Below are 16,571 nucleotides of genomic sequence, written 5' to 3'. Positions count from 1 at the left end.
CAGCCTGGACAACGCCCACGGCACACTTCATCCCTGGCTTTAGGATTACTCCAGGATACCTGGGAAGCTCCTCAACATGAGGATGCCAAACCCTGCCGGTGGGGATGCACCAGGTCTCCAGCCCTGGCATCCCACTCCCCAAGCTCCTTTCACCGCATCGAAGCAGCCCCCCACAGCGATGCCGTGCCAGGTCCCATGGCTTCGTCGTGCCAGCCGGGGCGCCCACCGGGGTGCCCGCAGGCAGGCTGCGGGGCGCGCTCCGCTCGGGACACACTGCTCCAAGCCTGGCTTTGCCTCCCAGCTGCGGTGGTGCTGCCCGGTACATGGGGCAGAGGAACAGGCTTCTTGTTCTGCCCTTTGCACAGTGCCTAGCAGCAGGCGGGCCCTGGGCTAGGAGTGGTGCTTCTAGGGACTTCTGCAACACAGACAATAACATTTATTAAAGCAGACTTAGGAAATGAAGGCTGAGGTAACCCAAGAACAGTCTGACAACTAGGATAAAGACAAGAGAGCTTCTCTATTGCGAACTTGCTTTCCCTGGGGTCTGTTGCAAATATATATATATATATATATACACACACACACACACATATAAAGTGGTTCATACACTTGTAACTTATGATTCTAATGCATATATTCTAGAAAACAAAAATCCTACAAGTTCCCAGAGCAAAGCTAACAGTACTTACCTGTATTTATTTTTTTTAAACTCACAAAAAAGGACAACTGCCTGAGATTTGAGTAAAGGAATGGGGGGGGGGGGGGGGGGGGGGGGGGGGATGATGGTACAAGTCAGCTGTGACAGCTGGAAAACTTATGACAAGTATCTAAAATAATTAATAATTTCTATCTCATAAATCTTCAGGATATACTTCTTGCAATTTTCTTTCCTGGCAGCAGCTGCCTTCAAATTACCATGGTTTCAAAGATACCCCATCACTTGGCAGCGTGTCACTATGACCGTCTTTCTCCTCCTCCTTCCATCCCTCCACAGAGCTCACTAAACCTCTCTGAAAATATTCTGCCCAAGTTACCAATTCTGTCCTATGTTCCACTCTCCCTCTACTGCTCTCACTTGGAGAGGACAGAAAAACAAGTCCTGGCATAGAAAACGTCAGCTTATCACTTCAGCATCTCTTTTTCTGCTTGTATTTTTGCATCCACATGGCAATGGCATTAAGATGGGAGTATTTAAGCATGTAGTATCTTTCAGCTCAGATAGGGACAAGGCAATCATAAAACCAGGAAAGATTTCTTATTTAAATACTGTAATTGCTGAGATCCTGAGTTTACATATGTATAGGTTTTTGATACGTGTGTATTTAAAGTCAATGCAGGTAAGTAGCATTATAGAGGACAGCTTTGCAGGCAGGGATGAACACTGACTATCATCTATGCCTTGGAAATATGACAGGAAGAAAATTTCCAAGAGAAGACTAAAGGGGATGCAGATACACATTTCTGATATACACAGAGCAGATTTGAACTGGAGCTCGGGGCCTAGGAACAGAACAGGTTAAACGTTACCTGGTATTTGAGTTTCATTTGGTTTTGTTTCTCTTTTGGTACAAATCTAATGTTCATAGGAGCAAAGATTTTGGATGTCCCACTGAGGCTGCATTTGCAATGAACTGATGTAGCTTTTTTTTTGGGGGGGGGGGGGGTTGCTCTCCATGGTAGTATCATGACATCACCCTTTTGCTGCCACATTGTGCTAGGACGACTTGATTTGCTAGGGCAGTAATTTCTTTTCAAGATTGCATCACTGTAATTCAAACTAGAACATACTTCTTTCTTTGCCATGCTTTTGTATTGCTTCCTTTCCATACAACTTTTGTGTCTGCATATGTCTTCCTTACCAGAGGGACACACTCGTGCATTGGCATGTTTCTGGTCAGGTCAGCAGTGCAAGTTCTGAGATAAGATACTTGAGTAATTCAAGTAATTTCCAAAGAACTGTGTAAAACAACGAATGGAAAAATTCGAGGTTTTCATGACAATGAAGTTACAGAGATCATTTTTAGCTGGTCATCCACCTCTGCACCAAAATACAATTCAGGTAGCTCATGGAGGGCCTTTCAACCACAACAAATGTTAATATGCTTTAAAAATGTCTTGGAGACTGTGATTGATGATCTTTGTAATTCATACGTTCATGAAAGTGACTCCTCCTTGATTTGGCAATATTTTAGTACTGCTGCTTTACAAAACATTTTACTATTCACTGTTGTTAGGAGGGGAAAAAACACAGAACACTAAATACCTTTTGACAGTGTATTTTTCATATTAAATCCCTTTTGTTTGCTTACCCACCTCCCTAGTCTGAAAAATTTGCAGTGCACAAGAAGCACTGCACATCTACACAGGCTCTATCAGGCAAACCTGTGCTTCCCCTGTGTTCCGAGTTGACCAGCTGTGAACTAGGAGACTTGACAGCTTATTAGTCCAGGACTGCACTGCGCTACTGAAGCTTCTCGTTCAGCTGGCTTGCCTTTAGCAAACTTGGAATGCGAGCAAAACAAGCTCAGATATGTCTGTTCAGCCCAATGCACATAGATGTACTGCTACTGAGAATGGGAATTATATGCATCTAGACTACAGAAGTCCAAAATCACAATCCTGGAAATCCCCCTCAGCTGTCACCTAGTTTGAGGAGACTCTATTCTGTACATCATTATTTTATTTCAACCATGTATGCTTATGACTCAGTCTCAGCGAGATCCAAAACGCATTCCTTTACCCAAACCACTGGCAGGCTTGATCTAACAGGTGTTCTTAGAACACGGCTAACAGGTAGAGACATGATCTACTACTACCCCTTGTTCCTTCCTCCCTGCCTTACAAAACCTTAGAGCATACTCAGTTCTCTTCTCTCGTTGGGAATGTTGAAACTTTTACTTCCTACCTCCCACCAGAGTGCTCAGACTGCAGGATGATCCAGGTGGATAGATCCACCCTCCCTCTTAATAATAAAAGTATCAGAGATTCTTTATCATCACGATTGCTGCTCTACTGCTTTGGTTTGTCATCATGAGAAAGAAGGGTTCCGCTATCTGTTTAAGGAACTATGATGTATTTCATAACAGTCAATTGACAGATAAAACCCAGAATCAGATTATAAATGGTATTAGGATTAGATTCCTGGTTCTGCAAGAACAAAGCTTTTAAATTGCAGTTTTAAAGATGTCATTTCAAAATGTGACTTTTGATGTAGTTGCACAGAATACATGGCATAGCAAGGCTCGGGGGACTGCGGTTCTTTGCATCACCTTAAGGAAACAAATAAAGCTAGTACAGTATAATTTTTTTTGGTTTACATCCCTTGACAAGCATTAGAAGTAATTTGTTTTATAAGAAACTAGCGCATTCTAGTCTAGTCAGAGTAAGTTCTAAAACAGCAGCTACTTTGAAAAATTAAGACCCTACTTAGTTCAGTTTTAGGTCCCACCTGGACTAGGGTATGGAACCTGGGACTTACGCAAAGATGCACTGCCCCCAGTTCTATGTCAGGTAAGAAAAGGAGCCCTTACTATTAGGCTCAATGCCTACTAAAAATAGGACACTCTTTGTAAAGACCGTTTATTGACAATGTTTTGCAGACACCTTAGCTCACAAGCACTGTGCAGAAGCTTCAACCTTTGTAAAACAAAATACATTTCCTGTCACAAATTACAAAGTTTGCGGATTAACACAAAGTGCCTGTCTGCACAGACCTGTAACTGATTTCTCCTGAAGCATAAGCAAAACAAGTATTTTTGTATAAAAATTTGTGGAAGCAGCTCCGTCTCTCTTACTGTCGGTTTCAACATGAAGTGAAGACACTTGGATATTCTTCAAGAGTATAGTCAGTCTTCGTATTACATCTACTGTTTGGTCTCTGTTTCCATCTGAGTTTCTTGAGATTCTTCAGCTTCTGAAAGTTTTTCGTCATCTAAAATTAAATATTACTATTAATCAAACATGCTCGGTTATTACAGACCATATTGCAGAGCTGTCCCCCACTTAATTAATTTATGTTGATTGCCTTAAATGTTTAATTGAGTATCTCGTCACACAAAATGCTATGTTTTAACCAAAAATAATCCTTCACTTTTTAAGGTTTTTATCTGTAACAGCTATTACAGGAAACATGGGGTAAAGCCTGTAATATCAATTCAAGCAAACAGAACCAGATTGCGTCAAAGTACATGCCTTCTCTTTGTCTATTAATGGTTTATTTATTTCAAACCAAAGCTCTGCCTTCCACTAAACTGTTAACTCCTTCACAAAGTCCTAGAAGCTGAAAGGTAATCTATACATTCATATGAAAATGTATTTTAGAGACTAATACTTAATCAAGTGTTAGTAACACAACAATAACCTTCTGCTAAAGTGCACCTAGGATTAACAGTTCATTCTGCTTAAGAAGATCTAGATGGCCTTAGAGAATGAAAATCTCCTCTTATAGCCATCTATGTATTTAATCAGGTCATGCTCAAAGGCTATACCAATTATTCAGTCTTCAGAAGACATGGCAAATATCCAGCAAATAATATTTTAAATAATATTATCCATATTAGAGCACAAAAAGCACTCATTTGAAAATACTATTTGTATGACAAAAGATGAGTATGTCTAAATTCTTGAATTTAGTTCTTGCATATGACAATTTTAGTCCCTGCTCTATTACAGACTCACTGTCTGAGTAGGCAAGTCATTTATCTTTCCTGTATTCCAATTTCTTTGTAGTAAAGCCCCAAATGATACCATGATGGCAACGATGTGTTCAAAACTACCGGAACAGGAATTACAGAAGTAAGTTTAGAAATATGCACAACAATACTTTTCTGTAAGAAATACTTTTGCTGTTAAAAAAAAAAAAAACAACAAGTACAAAACAACCTCAAATTGCTATTTGCCATCCTCATATTTAGATAAGTCTACAGATTTAAGATTAAGCCTACAGATTAATCTGACACTGGTCAGGAAAGGACATAGTGGCTAGCTTGTAGAAGAAAAAATTCTGAGCAGTCTCAGGCTCTGGACTAACACTGGGGGAAAAAAAAAAAGATGCTGCCGATGCAAGAGGGCAACAACCTCAACTGCCCATAGCTAGCCCACTGCTGGAAGCTGTGTTTCCTCTTGATCCACCGAAACCCAGCCCAGTTATGTATTACCTAATAACACTTACTCTCCAAGGTTTGCTGAAGTTCATGGATGGTGCTCAGGAGAACATGAAACTGCTTTCTTCTCAGCTCCAACTGGAATGATAAAATACGTATTTTAGGAAACTGAGAGCACATACAACTAAACAACCCATAGCAGATTCTCCACTAATTACGTTCCTCACAAATTACTGTATGAAAAACCTACCTTATCTTCAACATTTTCTTTAATGTGAGAAAGATGTTGCAGTTCTTTTCCCAAAGCTTCTAGCTGCCTAAAAAGAAATTGTCATAGTGTTTTTAAAAAGTTCTGTAAAATTCTTGCAAAATAGATTTGAACTAAGTAGAGGAAAAAGAACCATTAACTAAAGAGCATAGGTAAACTAAGAATAGCAAATGAAATGACAAACCTAAAGCCACTTCACACAAATGTTGAACTATCATGTCATAAACTCGTACTTTCAGGACTTTTACAGAAAACAAGGCCTCCAAGCTGGAATACAGCTGTGCATCGGGTGTTTGGACTGTAACAATTCAGTCCTGCCACAGATGTATTATTTATTTGAGCATACAATGACAGTTAAAGAAGTAGGTTACATTAAACACCCATGCCATTTTCATAGGCTTTGCTACTTCACAGATTTCTTTAAAATGTTTTTATTTATTCTACTCATGTCAACAGCATCAACATGGAGAACATACTTGATAAACCTACATACCCAACACACACACACAATTACTAGACACAACAGTTGGCCAAACACAGCCAAGTACCTTATCCCTGCCAATGGCCTGACCAGACAAGAGTACTAGATAACAGGTAGACTTTACAGCAGACATATGTAGAACAATCCACATTTTTGATGAAACTACATGATATAGCTTACACCTCAGCACACATCATTAACTCAGTGATCCATATACATACTCATTTCCTTCTCAAATCCCAGTTTTTATTTTGACTGATTGCCTCTGGCATTAAGAGATAAAGGAAACATTCAACACCTGTAATCATTATTATTCATATCCTTTTGAAATACATAATCTTTCAACACCTCTCTGGGATCTTCCTGCAAACACTTGCCTTCTATTGTCATTGGGACCCACCATGGACCACCGCAACCCTTTCTGAGGCAGGGCAAAGAATAACAGGTACCATAATGTACACTAGCTTTCCAGTGAGGATGGAGCATCAACTTTTACACCCAAACCTCCAGTTTGGCCCTTCTACTTTTTATCTAATGCCTACTGTAATTTATGCTCCGTGCAATGAGAATAATCTGTTTCTTTAAACGTGAAGTGGATTGAGGCTGATGATCCCTGATTAAATAGCTGGCAGAGCCATATAATGGTCAGTAAGGAAATAAAACTTTTTTTTTTTTTTTCCCTGAAGCACTTACAGCTGCTGCAACTAGTCTGGGCAGGGAACCACAAGGCCTCCAGTCCTAAGTAACTCACAATGGCTGGGAAAAAGGTCTGTTTTAGTGCTGCCTGAGGGTGTCGTCTTTTTTTGAGCCAATATGCTTGGTACCTTGAAGAGAATGCCTGAAAGAGGGTTGGGTGTGACATTATCCCTCCCTTTAACAGGAACAGGTTAACAGCTTACAGGCTCATACAGTGACTTTGCTACCATTTGGTTTCTAGTTTCTGAAACACTTCCATTTGGCCAAAACTTGGTTTACACTGTGCTGTCAGGTATAAGCAGACCGTGAGAAGATGTGCAATTTTTTGCTAGTAACATCCACACTGTATCTGGAATTTTACTACTTTTACTTTTCGCTCCAAAGAATCTTTGCCTAGCCTTCTCATTTTTATATCTGCTTTTCTAAGATCCAGTGTCATTTCTCGGTCTCTTTAACAGCTCTTCTGATACTGCACCTAATTATGCTGCAGACACTGCCATTTAGTAGTTCAGCTCCTGTCACTTCCTGAATTGGCTCCTGTGCATTACTTGTGATTAAGCCGGTAACAGCTGCTTCTTCTTTTGTGCTGTATGACTGTTGTTCCAAGAAACAGTCCCTTAAAAGCAGAGAGAAAGTATTTTTCTGAACTTTGTCCTATTGTGCCTTATAACCTACAAAAGCTATAAATGTAACTCTCACACTAAGCCATGACATTTCTCCTCACAAGAAGTTTTCTCAAGTGTTTTTAGTGATTAAGAGATCCACAAAAAGCGTGACATTGTTAGTGAGGCTCCCTTCCTCCGTTCTGATTAAAGGGTGGTCCTTCTTGGTTCATAGTACGATTTTCTGTATACTTTCCTCAAACTAGAGCGAAAGGAAGCCTTGTAATTAAAATACTGGATGAAAACTTAATCTAGTACCTATATTTAAAGTCTATTCACTCGGAGAGGTCAGTTAAAGCTAAAATACTATCTATGTACCAAGCTCCCTTTAAAAATGTTCCATTCTGCTACTGTGTCATATTTCCCCATCCTTAAAATGGGGGATCGTACTTGTTATAGTTCAAGTCTGTGTCTTTGACTACAGATATGGAGGACTAAGGACAAAAAGTGCATACACTGTAGCCATTCTCCCAGTGGATGAACATACTGGTATTTCAAACTGTAATATATCCTCCCAAACAGATTATAAAATTAAGTTTAAGAGAAGACAAAATGCCAAATTTACTAGCTGTAACTTACCATCATTTCTAGCTTTGCTTGAGAAACTTATGCTTGGATGTGTTAATCAAAATCAGAACAACCCCCCCAAACCTAAACAACCTGACATCCTCTAAAAAAACCCCATACTATCATTTAGCTGTTTCCATTCTTAATCAATTGACTTATCTGAAAAACTTCACTTTTGATAATTCTTTATTACGAAGCTCGGCTTGATAAGCAGCACATGCTGACTAATGAAGTAAGAAGCAGTCAAGCCTCAAGAGAATTGCCTGTAATAAAGTTGTGGTAATAAAATCAAGGCACAGCAAAACAACATACAAGAAAGAAATGTGTGAAATATTCTCAGTGGCTTATAGCTATAAAGTTGCTATTATTAGGATAATAATACAATAAAAAAAATCTTTCTGTTGTTATGAAAGACTGTGGAATGTGAAAAGACAGCCTCCCTCTGCAATTTCAAGTGGGAACAGGATAGGCACAAACTGTGCTTAGATGAGACCAGTAACCCCATGCTATATTTTTAATCATGTTACGAACAAAAACCTCATAGATGCAGTAAGTCCTGGAATGTTTCTGTGGCTTGATAAAGTTTAAAACATTTATCTCCCCACCACTTCCCAAAATGACCCAAAAGCACAGCCAGTGATCCAAATCCAACACTGACACAAGCAATACCCTAAGTTACACACAAGGTGAGTTGGACAACAGGTAGGTCTAACCTGCGTGCCAGGGCAGGTTGTATTGTAATACACAACATGGTAATTTATAACCGGGCATGCAGGAACAACTACTACAAGGAAAACAAAGAAAACCTAACAGCTTTCTCCTGCTTTCTCTCATCCTACCTTACTTGCTTGTGTGCTACATATTCTGCACGACTACTGAATCCCTTGCTGGTGCATTTTACAGCACTTCCCCACTATCTCTCTTTTCTGAGCAACACATCCCTGGTAAACTGACATTACATGTGCATTTACATCTGAGTTCACTTACCTTAACAATGGAAAAATTTCAAACACAAAACGATTAGCAATGCTTCTGAAGCCATACAGATGGAGATTAAGTAAAGAAATCTGATAAGGGCACAATTTTGAAATGAAACCAAAGACTGTCTTGTGTCAAAAGAAATTATATAAAACTGAGTAAAGGTCAATCTGAAACCAAGGGAATGTCAAATTTTGCGACTTCTAGATTACTGGATTATTATAATTTAATGCAGTCTCATACTTACTTCAGTGTTTCATGTCTGTCTGGATGATGCTGTATGACTTTGGCCAATGCATCATATTCTGAAAGGAATTTAAATAGTTAGTCTAAATAGTTCTGTAAGTATCGAATCAAGAACCAAAAATCAAGTACCATAGAATGGTACAGATTCTTTCTCCTTCTTGAAAAAACTGTTTTAACATTATTCAAAGTTCTACATAACCCTTTACATATATCAAAATGTACCTCCAAATAGACACATATAAAAATGTAAATATACCATACTATAACATTTCAAAGTAGATTATTACATCAAAAGAGATTTTTGAATGAACTACAGATATGATTGTAGACCATTATCTGATCACTCAAACTTACCCAGTGCTAGTGATTCGTAAAGGATGAGGCCAGAAAACACGACCTTTAGAAAGCTCTGCATGGCTGCACACGGTCTTTTATGAGTGATTCATAAGCATTGGTTTTAGATACAATCTAATGTATATGTACAGATAATGGTGCTGTAAGATGTTACACATAACATTTTTAGTGAAAAACGCTGCATGAGAAAAAACAGGATTTTTTTTTTAAACTGTATTACACATTAAGAACAATATTATGGTTATATAGGCAACTAACAGAGCCATTGCCTGATACTAAGATTGTACATATGCCAACTACCTCATTCACATGGAAAAAATCTGTGCTGCAGGCCAGACAGAACATACCAAAAAGCAAACACTTCAGACCTGTCTTCGTGGAGATGCAAGAACTCCACATTCCTACTGGTCAAGGTTCCTTCCATTTCCAGTTGAGTTTAAAATTACAAATTTGCTTAAACAGTTGTATTTCAAACCTTTCACTTGTTATACTTTAAAAATTTTCTTTTTGCATTTCATTTACCAAGAAAAAATGAATTCTTGCTTCTCAATTGCTAACCTTTTGACAAACCAGTATCACAGGGAAATGCTTTAAGTTTCAACTGAAATTATCAGCACATACTTTTAAAAGCAGGGAAAAAATACATCTCTCGTAACAGGTATTCAGAAAGGAGACGTACAGAGTTGTTGGATGTGTAACTGGCACCACTGCCTCTGTGTACGCCAAGGCATTTACCTTCCCTTAAAAGCTGAAGGCATATACTTCCATGATCTTCAGGGCTGGGTGTAAATCTTTTCAACCCTTGTCTTGCTGTTAATAATGTACTTCAGTTCTTCTCAAGGCACCTTGTGACAGAATACTTTGGGGGTTTTTCTTTGGCCTGAAAACGCCTCTCTGAACTACTGTTTCAGGTTTTCCCAATGTTGCATGTCATTGAGATCTACTGGTTCAATCTTGCCTGCCTCATCCATCAAAATCTTTTAGTAGTGGGTGTGGAGGCCACCAGACTAAATACAGTATTCATGATGCCAGTATATTCCGTTGCACTTTCAAAAAACTGGCATCTATTTTCCAATACAATATATTTTAAAAGATAACAAAATAATGAAATTGACCAGTGTAAATACACGTGTTGCTCCTTACCCTGGCGATTTTTTCGAATCCTTTTTGCTTGCAGGATTTGTTTTTTGCATTCAGAAATCTTCTCGTGTGCTGCAGCTATACTATTTTCTTAAAAAAAAAATTGAGTTGTATTGAAATCAAACAATACATGTGAAGAAGCCATTCTGTCAAATTATAAAAAGATAAAGAGCTGTTTGTGACATGGTGGCCTGCTAGCTCTGTCAGCTTCAAAACTACATACCCTTCAATACGTTTAAAAAGCTTTTATTTTTATGTACTTTATATATTGGTAAGATGCTTACAGAATTTTTATGTGTGCTATCTATTAAGAAAAAAAACCCCAAATCATTCATCATATGTATATATTATGTTCACCAGAACTAGCACGAGCTTGTTCATAAAAAAAGAAATTGCCAAACAGAAAACAGTAATATTTCTCATCTTTACCTATATCCTTATAGATTTTTTCATAATTTTCCATTTCTCTCAGGTTCATATCATACACCAGAAGGGTTTTTCCCATTGAAAATTCACACTGTGATAAAGTACTCAGCATTCGTTGGTACTGGCTGTAACTGAAAACAGACAAGATATTTATTCCTAAACAGCATAAAAATAAATATATATATATATAAATAAAGATACCCTCTACCTTTACGAAGCAAGAAAACAAAGCCTCATGTAGCACATGGAACAGTTAAGTAACAATTATGAAATGAAGTGTTTCAAAGATTCTATGTATAATTTTTTGAAAGTGCAGTTAGAAACATGGCATCTATTCATTCCACCATCATGTCCCTATAGGTGTGAGTATTAAAGCAAAGGGCAAATTGATCCAGGGCTTATGAACTTCCTAGTCAGGGCTGGCTCTGTGACTTCTGAGATTAGCGTTTTAATACTGCAGTGTTATTATATATTATGTCCCCTGGGAATTTATATCCGGTACTAGTACAGACCCCACAGCACACCACCATGCTGTCCTTCATCCCTCTCTTTTTTAAAAAACACCAGGCTAAAGTAGTAAGAACCACACCAGCAGAAATACCAGCAGTATTACCCTTCCCTAACAGAATAAAGGCAGAACTGCCAACTAAAATATTCAAGTCATGATCCTGTTATAATAGCGGGACTCCCTGATGGATCACGCAGCGGCAGAATGATCCTGAGGGCATTGGAGCGGCGCTGGCACGTTTCATGATACAGCCTGCAGCCTTCAGTGATTTCTGACCTGTCTCTCGTCCTCATCTCCTACCACCGCGCTCAGCATTTGTACTAGGAACACCACAGAACCACACTGAAAAGCTGATGTATATATATATACATTTTACAACGGATCTCTTCCAAAGGGATCAAGTCCAGTTTTCCACTGAAATGCAAGCTAAAGAGTTTCAAGACTAAAAACAAAAAACAAACAAAAAAAACAACAACAAACCACCAACAACCAAACAAAACCAGAAAATAAATACCCTTCCTCTTGAGATCCGGAATTACACCACTTAATGAAACTCTTCACCAACAAATTGATCCGCCTGTCGTCACCAGCACCATCGCCATCGATCAGGAGTCGCTTGCGGATAACTTCATCTGAGGAAAAACTCCTGTTTAATGCCTCCCGCTACGGCAGCCGCATGCCGGGGCCGAGCGCGGGACTCCCGCAGGCCGCCAGGACCCGGTTCCCCAGGCTGAGGCGGGAGGCCCCGCCGCGGCGCAGGCGGGCCGCGGGCTGAGGGACCCTGGGCCCGGGGCGGGGGGCGCCCCAGGCCCGGCCGTGCCCCGCCATGAAGGGCTTGGCAGCGGGGCTGTGGAGCCGCGGCCCGCCCGCGGGGTGAGAGGCCGGGGGGTCGGCGCCGAGGGTCCGCGGAGACAGGCCCTGAGGCCGGGGCACGCTTCCCCGGCGGGCGGCCGGGGCCGTGAGGCGGGCCCGGCGCTGAGGGGGAGCCGGGCCGGGCCGGGGTCCGGGCGCGGGGGCGGGAGGGAGGAAGGAAGGAGGGAGGGAGGGAGGTCTCACCGTCGGTCACGGCCCCCATGGCGGCGAGTGCCGGAGCCGGCGGGGCGGCGGCAGCAGCGAGTGAGGTCAGCTTCCCACAATGCAGCCGGCGAGAGCGGCGGCCATGGAGGGGGGAGGCGGCGGCGGCGGCGGCTGGGGCCTGAGCCGGCTGGCGGCGGACGCGCAGCCCGGCGGCGGCTGCGGCGGGGAGGGCCGGCGGGCGAGGCCTGCGCCCCGCGTGGAACCGGCCCCCTGGCGAGGGGCGGCCCCGCCAGGTGAGGGGCCGACGGGGGAGGGAAGCGGCGGTCCCCGCGCCGGCAGCCAGGCTCCACCTCCCCGCCCCCGCCACCGCGCCCCCGGCCCCGCCGCCCCCCGCCCGGGCCGCGCCGCCATGCCCCCGGCACATGCTCCCTCGCCCTCGACGCGCCGCGGTGGGGACGCCGCTGGGCCGGGGTGCGCCTCGGCCGCCCTCCCACCGCGCTCCTGCCTCGGGGCGTCCTCCCCGGGCCGCCGCTGCCATCGCCCTCGGCGGCCCCATCCTCCCCTGACAGGGTGGCCGCACGGCCTCGGCCCTGCAGTGATGGCGGCGTGCGCGGGGGAGCAGGTGGTCGGCCCCGCCACGGTGCCCGGCGCTGAAGCGATGGCAGCACGAGGGTGGTGGGACCCGCGGCGGTGGCTGGCCAGGCCCTGCGGCAGGGGGGTGCGGGAGTGCCGAGCGCTGGGTGCCGGAGCCCTGGCGCGGGTGCAGGGGATGTGCCCGTGGCACAGCGTGAGGGGTCGGGCTGGCCTCTCCAGGGCCACCCGTGGGTGCATCTCCCGCTCGATGCTGGGAAGGCAAGCAGCAGGGCCCGGGGTGTGCAAAAAGTCATTATTTTGATGCGTTTCCTGGCCAGTCTGGCTGTCACCAGCAGATAGGAACAGAAGTTGTTTCCTCCTACCCTGAAGAACTAAGCTGGCACTGGAGAAGGAGGCTAGAGGTGGCTGGAGAAAGGAGATGTTAAGGTGTTACCCAGTTTTGACTTTTAGGCTCTTGGCCACTGGCCTTGACACTCGGGCAGTGCCCAAGCTGGCCCTGTTATTGTGGTATATATCATGCGTGGTATGCGAGACACATGTCCAGAGCCTGACACCCTCCTATTCCCTCTTCGTTTTGGTTTGGACACTGAAGTAGGAATGGACTTGTTCTGCTCAGCACTTGGCGTTGACAATGTTAGGATGGTGGGGAAAACCAGGGTATGAACAAAACCAATGAAGGTGTGGTATAACCTGCGCTTTCCTGGTTTTAAAGCTGTGAGTGATTGGGAGGCACTTTTTTGTTCTGGATAGCGGCATTTAACAGCTATTTATGGATTTGTGGAGTGTTTCAAGACAGTACTTTGTTTTCAGTAGGCAACTGGTCAGATTCTTTGAAATGTGCTATTGGGAAAGCGTTACAGGAAGCGGTCATTAAAACCCTGTCTGAACTTTTGGAATAAAGACTTGCTAACATAGAAAACCTGAATAAGTAATTTCTGTTCTTGAAAGTTTTTGTATTATTATGTGATTTGTGGGTGACATAATTTTATGTGCAAACCTAACTCTCTATTCAGTTATACAAAGTTTGGGCCAAAGAACAGGCCATGAATTCATGAGGTATATAAGCATTATTAAAAACGCTCGCTTTTATGAACTCTGAATTTGTTGCTATAGTTGGTTTGACAAAAACTTTTGTTTTTCTTAAGGCTTTGGTCACTATGATACAGTATTGATACTAGTATTTTGCCAAAGGGTGAGGAGAAGACCTAACTGAACTTCCCTACACAAATTTTATACAGTGAGGTTTGTTGCTGCCTTTCCTTGTTTACGTACTGGTTACATCTCAGAAGTCTTAAGCATCTTGAAGCATCCAGTCTTATCAAGACAATATTTTTCTTGCCCTTCTCTGACCGCTTTCCATTTTGTGACTCTTTTCCGTTTCTACCAGAGAGAGAAGTTGATCTGAAGACTATTGTAGCTGAAAATCCAGTTATTTATTTACACAATTATTTATTTAATCATGTTAGAATATTTTTGTCGTTTAATCCAGTGTAATCTTTTCTCAATTTTTGTTCATCATTCCGGTGTTGGTCAGATAGTCTTATTAAACTCTACTCAATGACAAATAGATAGTCCTTGAGTAATTAATTTAGAATACAGCAGTCCACATGATTAGTTAATAATATTTAATGACTTTTGTGCTGTTCTTGTCTTCATGTGTGTTACTAATTACAAGATTCTTATAAAGTCTCTGTTCTGAGTCTTTGGCTCATAAGAACAATTTTGAGAACAAAGCCATTATTTTTCTTTTTAAGACAGGGCATCATCAATGTTCATTAACTTTTCTCTTTTAGAATGGGAAGTAGAACTTGGTAAATACATCATAAAGAATCTCACTAAGGCTACGTATTGATGTAATAGCCTGTTCTCTTTCCTGCTCTATTTTGCCATTTTAAATATCCATGAGATGTTTTTGCCCAGGAAGCCATTTCCAGCTTGCTGGATTTCTATATGCACATGAGAATTTCCTGGGTTTGGAGTCATCTTTTGATTTGCTCCATTTCCAAGTAGAGCTCCTCATCTTGTAAGTACGAAACAACCCTTGTTTCGCATGTATGGAGTATGTGTTGCACTGAGCTGTATACAAGCATGTTTTTTCCATTAACTTGGTGTCATGCGTGATGTAGATCTCTGGAGCAGGGTTGACCTACTCTTATTTGTTTGTCCTTCGTCAGTTCGTGTATTGTGTGCAGATTCTATCAAGCTATAGTCTTTTATATAATCCTTCAACTGACTGGCAGAAATACTGAGTAGCGTTGGACTTTCCTTAAGGCATCAGTATTGGAGATTCATGCAATAGGAAAAAATGTCTTGCACAGGGTATAGCACCTTACTCTGTGCCAGCTCTTTTCGAGTAAGTACCTGTGTGTGCAAACTTTCAACCAAGCTAAATGTGATGTTGTTTTCCCTCTTTCCTTAAATTCCTTTATGTGTGCCATATGGTAAGACCCTGAAGCAGCTTATACATAATAATTTGTTGCACACCTGTCCTTGTCAAAAGTGTTAAATGATCCTCTGTAATGTTTCCAGGTGACTCTGGATACAAGAAGTATAAGCTTGGTTAAGTTTAGTACTGCAAGATGTTACACGTGTGTGGAACTGGTTCAGATTTTTCATTACTGTCCTCTTTTTTGTTGAAGAAATGGCTTTTAAGTACACCTTTTCTTTTTTTTTTTTTTTTTTAATTGAGAAAATATGTTAATGCTGAAGTTTTCTTTCCTGAAAAAAAATAAAAGTATGAGAGTCAAACTTTAAAGTGACTTTATACCTTCTCCCCTTTTCTTTAACTGTGTATATATATTCTTTTTTCCAACTGCAGAAAAAGTTGAAGGGGAAGAAGCTTTTTATAGTATTCCAAGCTATAATGAGCTATGATTTTTAGAGCCAAGAAAACAGCTTTAACTATTGATGAGGTGGATTTAAAATATTTTCCCTAAGCCTCCCTAATAATTTATGAGGTGGTTTTAGATTCCAGGTTTTCTTAGTGTTGAATAACTTCTAAATCAAACTGTTGTGTGTCACTAAATCTTACAGAGATCTAAGTATAGTAGGTCAGAAACTACAAGGTATTTTTATCCAGTCCAACCTATATTCTTGTCAGAAAGCCATACCAAATTTATTTAGTGAGACCTATTTTATGTAAGCCTATGTTTAGCATTACTTTTTACTACCATCCTTTATTTCTTTGTTGATTGTATACTGTGATTTTCTGTAAGACTGATACCAAGCTAATCTTTTGGTGTCACCCTGTTTTCTTGTTTTAAATTATGTTAGCGGTATAGTTTCTTTGCAGTGTTCTGTAGCTTCAGCATTTACTGAAAACTAGCATCAGTCTTTCAAGAGCTTGTTACCTTGTTCTGCAAAAATCTTCAGACACTAGCTGTCTAGTTCTGCAGATGTTAAAATATTCACTTCTGTCAGATAAAACTGAAATTTTTCAATCCAGTGGTTGTGGTAAACAAGTAGTAGTGTTTTGTTTTTTGGGTTTGCTTTTGGGGGATTTTTTTCAGATACTAAGCAGTGTGGTTCTTAG

General features: G+C 41.5%; 2 protein-coding genes across 3 annotated transcripts in view; one reads left to right on the top strand and one right to left on the bottom strand.

Annotated features, from left to right (window-relative positions):
- Nucleotides 1–3,565: 3,565 nt before the first annotated feature.
- Nucleotides 3,566–12,589, bottom strand: THOC7 (THO complex 7). 2 transcript variants are annotated; one of them, XM_040589814.1, is made up of 8 exons: nt 12,485–12,589; nt 11,943–12,060; nt 10,924–11,051; nt 10,498–10,584; nt 9,002–9,059; nt 5,353–5,419; nt 5,171–5,240; nt 3,566–3,931 (listed from the first exon to the last, which is right to left on the bottom strand). In XM_040589814.1, exons 1-8 carry the CDS (start codon nt 12,501–12,503, stop codon nt 3,864–3,866), a joined length of 615 nt encoding a protein of 204 aa, XP_040445748.1. In that variant the 5' UTR covers nt 12,504–12,589; the 3' UTR covers nt 3,566–3,863. The 2 variants fall into 2 exon arrangements, with proteins under 2 accessions (XP_040445748.1, XP_040445749.1); XM_040589815.1 differs by lacking the exon at nt 10,498–10,584.
- Nucleotides 12,590–12,633: 44 nt separating this feature from the next.
- The window catches only part of ATXN7 (ataxin 7), an 89,678-nt gene continuing 85,740 nt past the window's right edge, over nt 12,634–16,571 (top strand). Inside the window, exon 1 of the mRNA XM_040589812.1 lies at nt 12,634–12,738. The gene's annotated coding sequence lies outside the window, so the exon portion shown is untranslated. The remainder of the gene's footprint in view (nt 12,739–16,571) is intronic.

The sequence above is a fragment of the Falco naumanni genome, chromosome 4 (genome assembly GCF_017639655.2).
Source record: "Falco naumanni isolate bFalNau1 chromosome 4, bFalNau1.pat, whole genome shotgun sequence".
Classification (NCBI taxonomy): Eukaryota; Metazoa; Chordata; class Aves; order Falconiformes; family Falconidae; genus Falco; species Falco naumanni.
The sequence above is the reverse complement of the archived record's forward strand: the minus strand, read 5'-3'. Positions and strand labels throughout refer to the sequence as shown.

What these genes read in the sequence shown, in the direction of transcription:
- THOC7 (XM_040589814.1), bottom strand. An exon ending in GATTCGAAAAAATCGCCAGG is followed by an intron (nt 9,060 to 10,497) that starts GTAAGGAGCAAC and finishes AATTCCTTTCAG; the next exon opens with AATATGATGCATTGGCCAAA. An exon ending in ACTTCAGCAAACCTTGGAGA is followed by an intron (nt 3,932 to 5,170) that starts GTAAGTGTTATT and finishes ATTTAATTTTAG; the next exon opens with ATGACGAAAAACTTTCAGAA.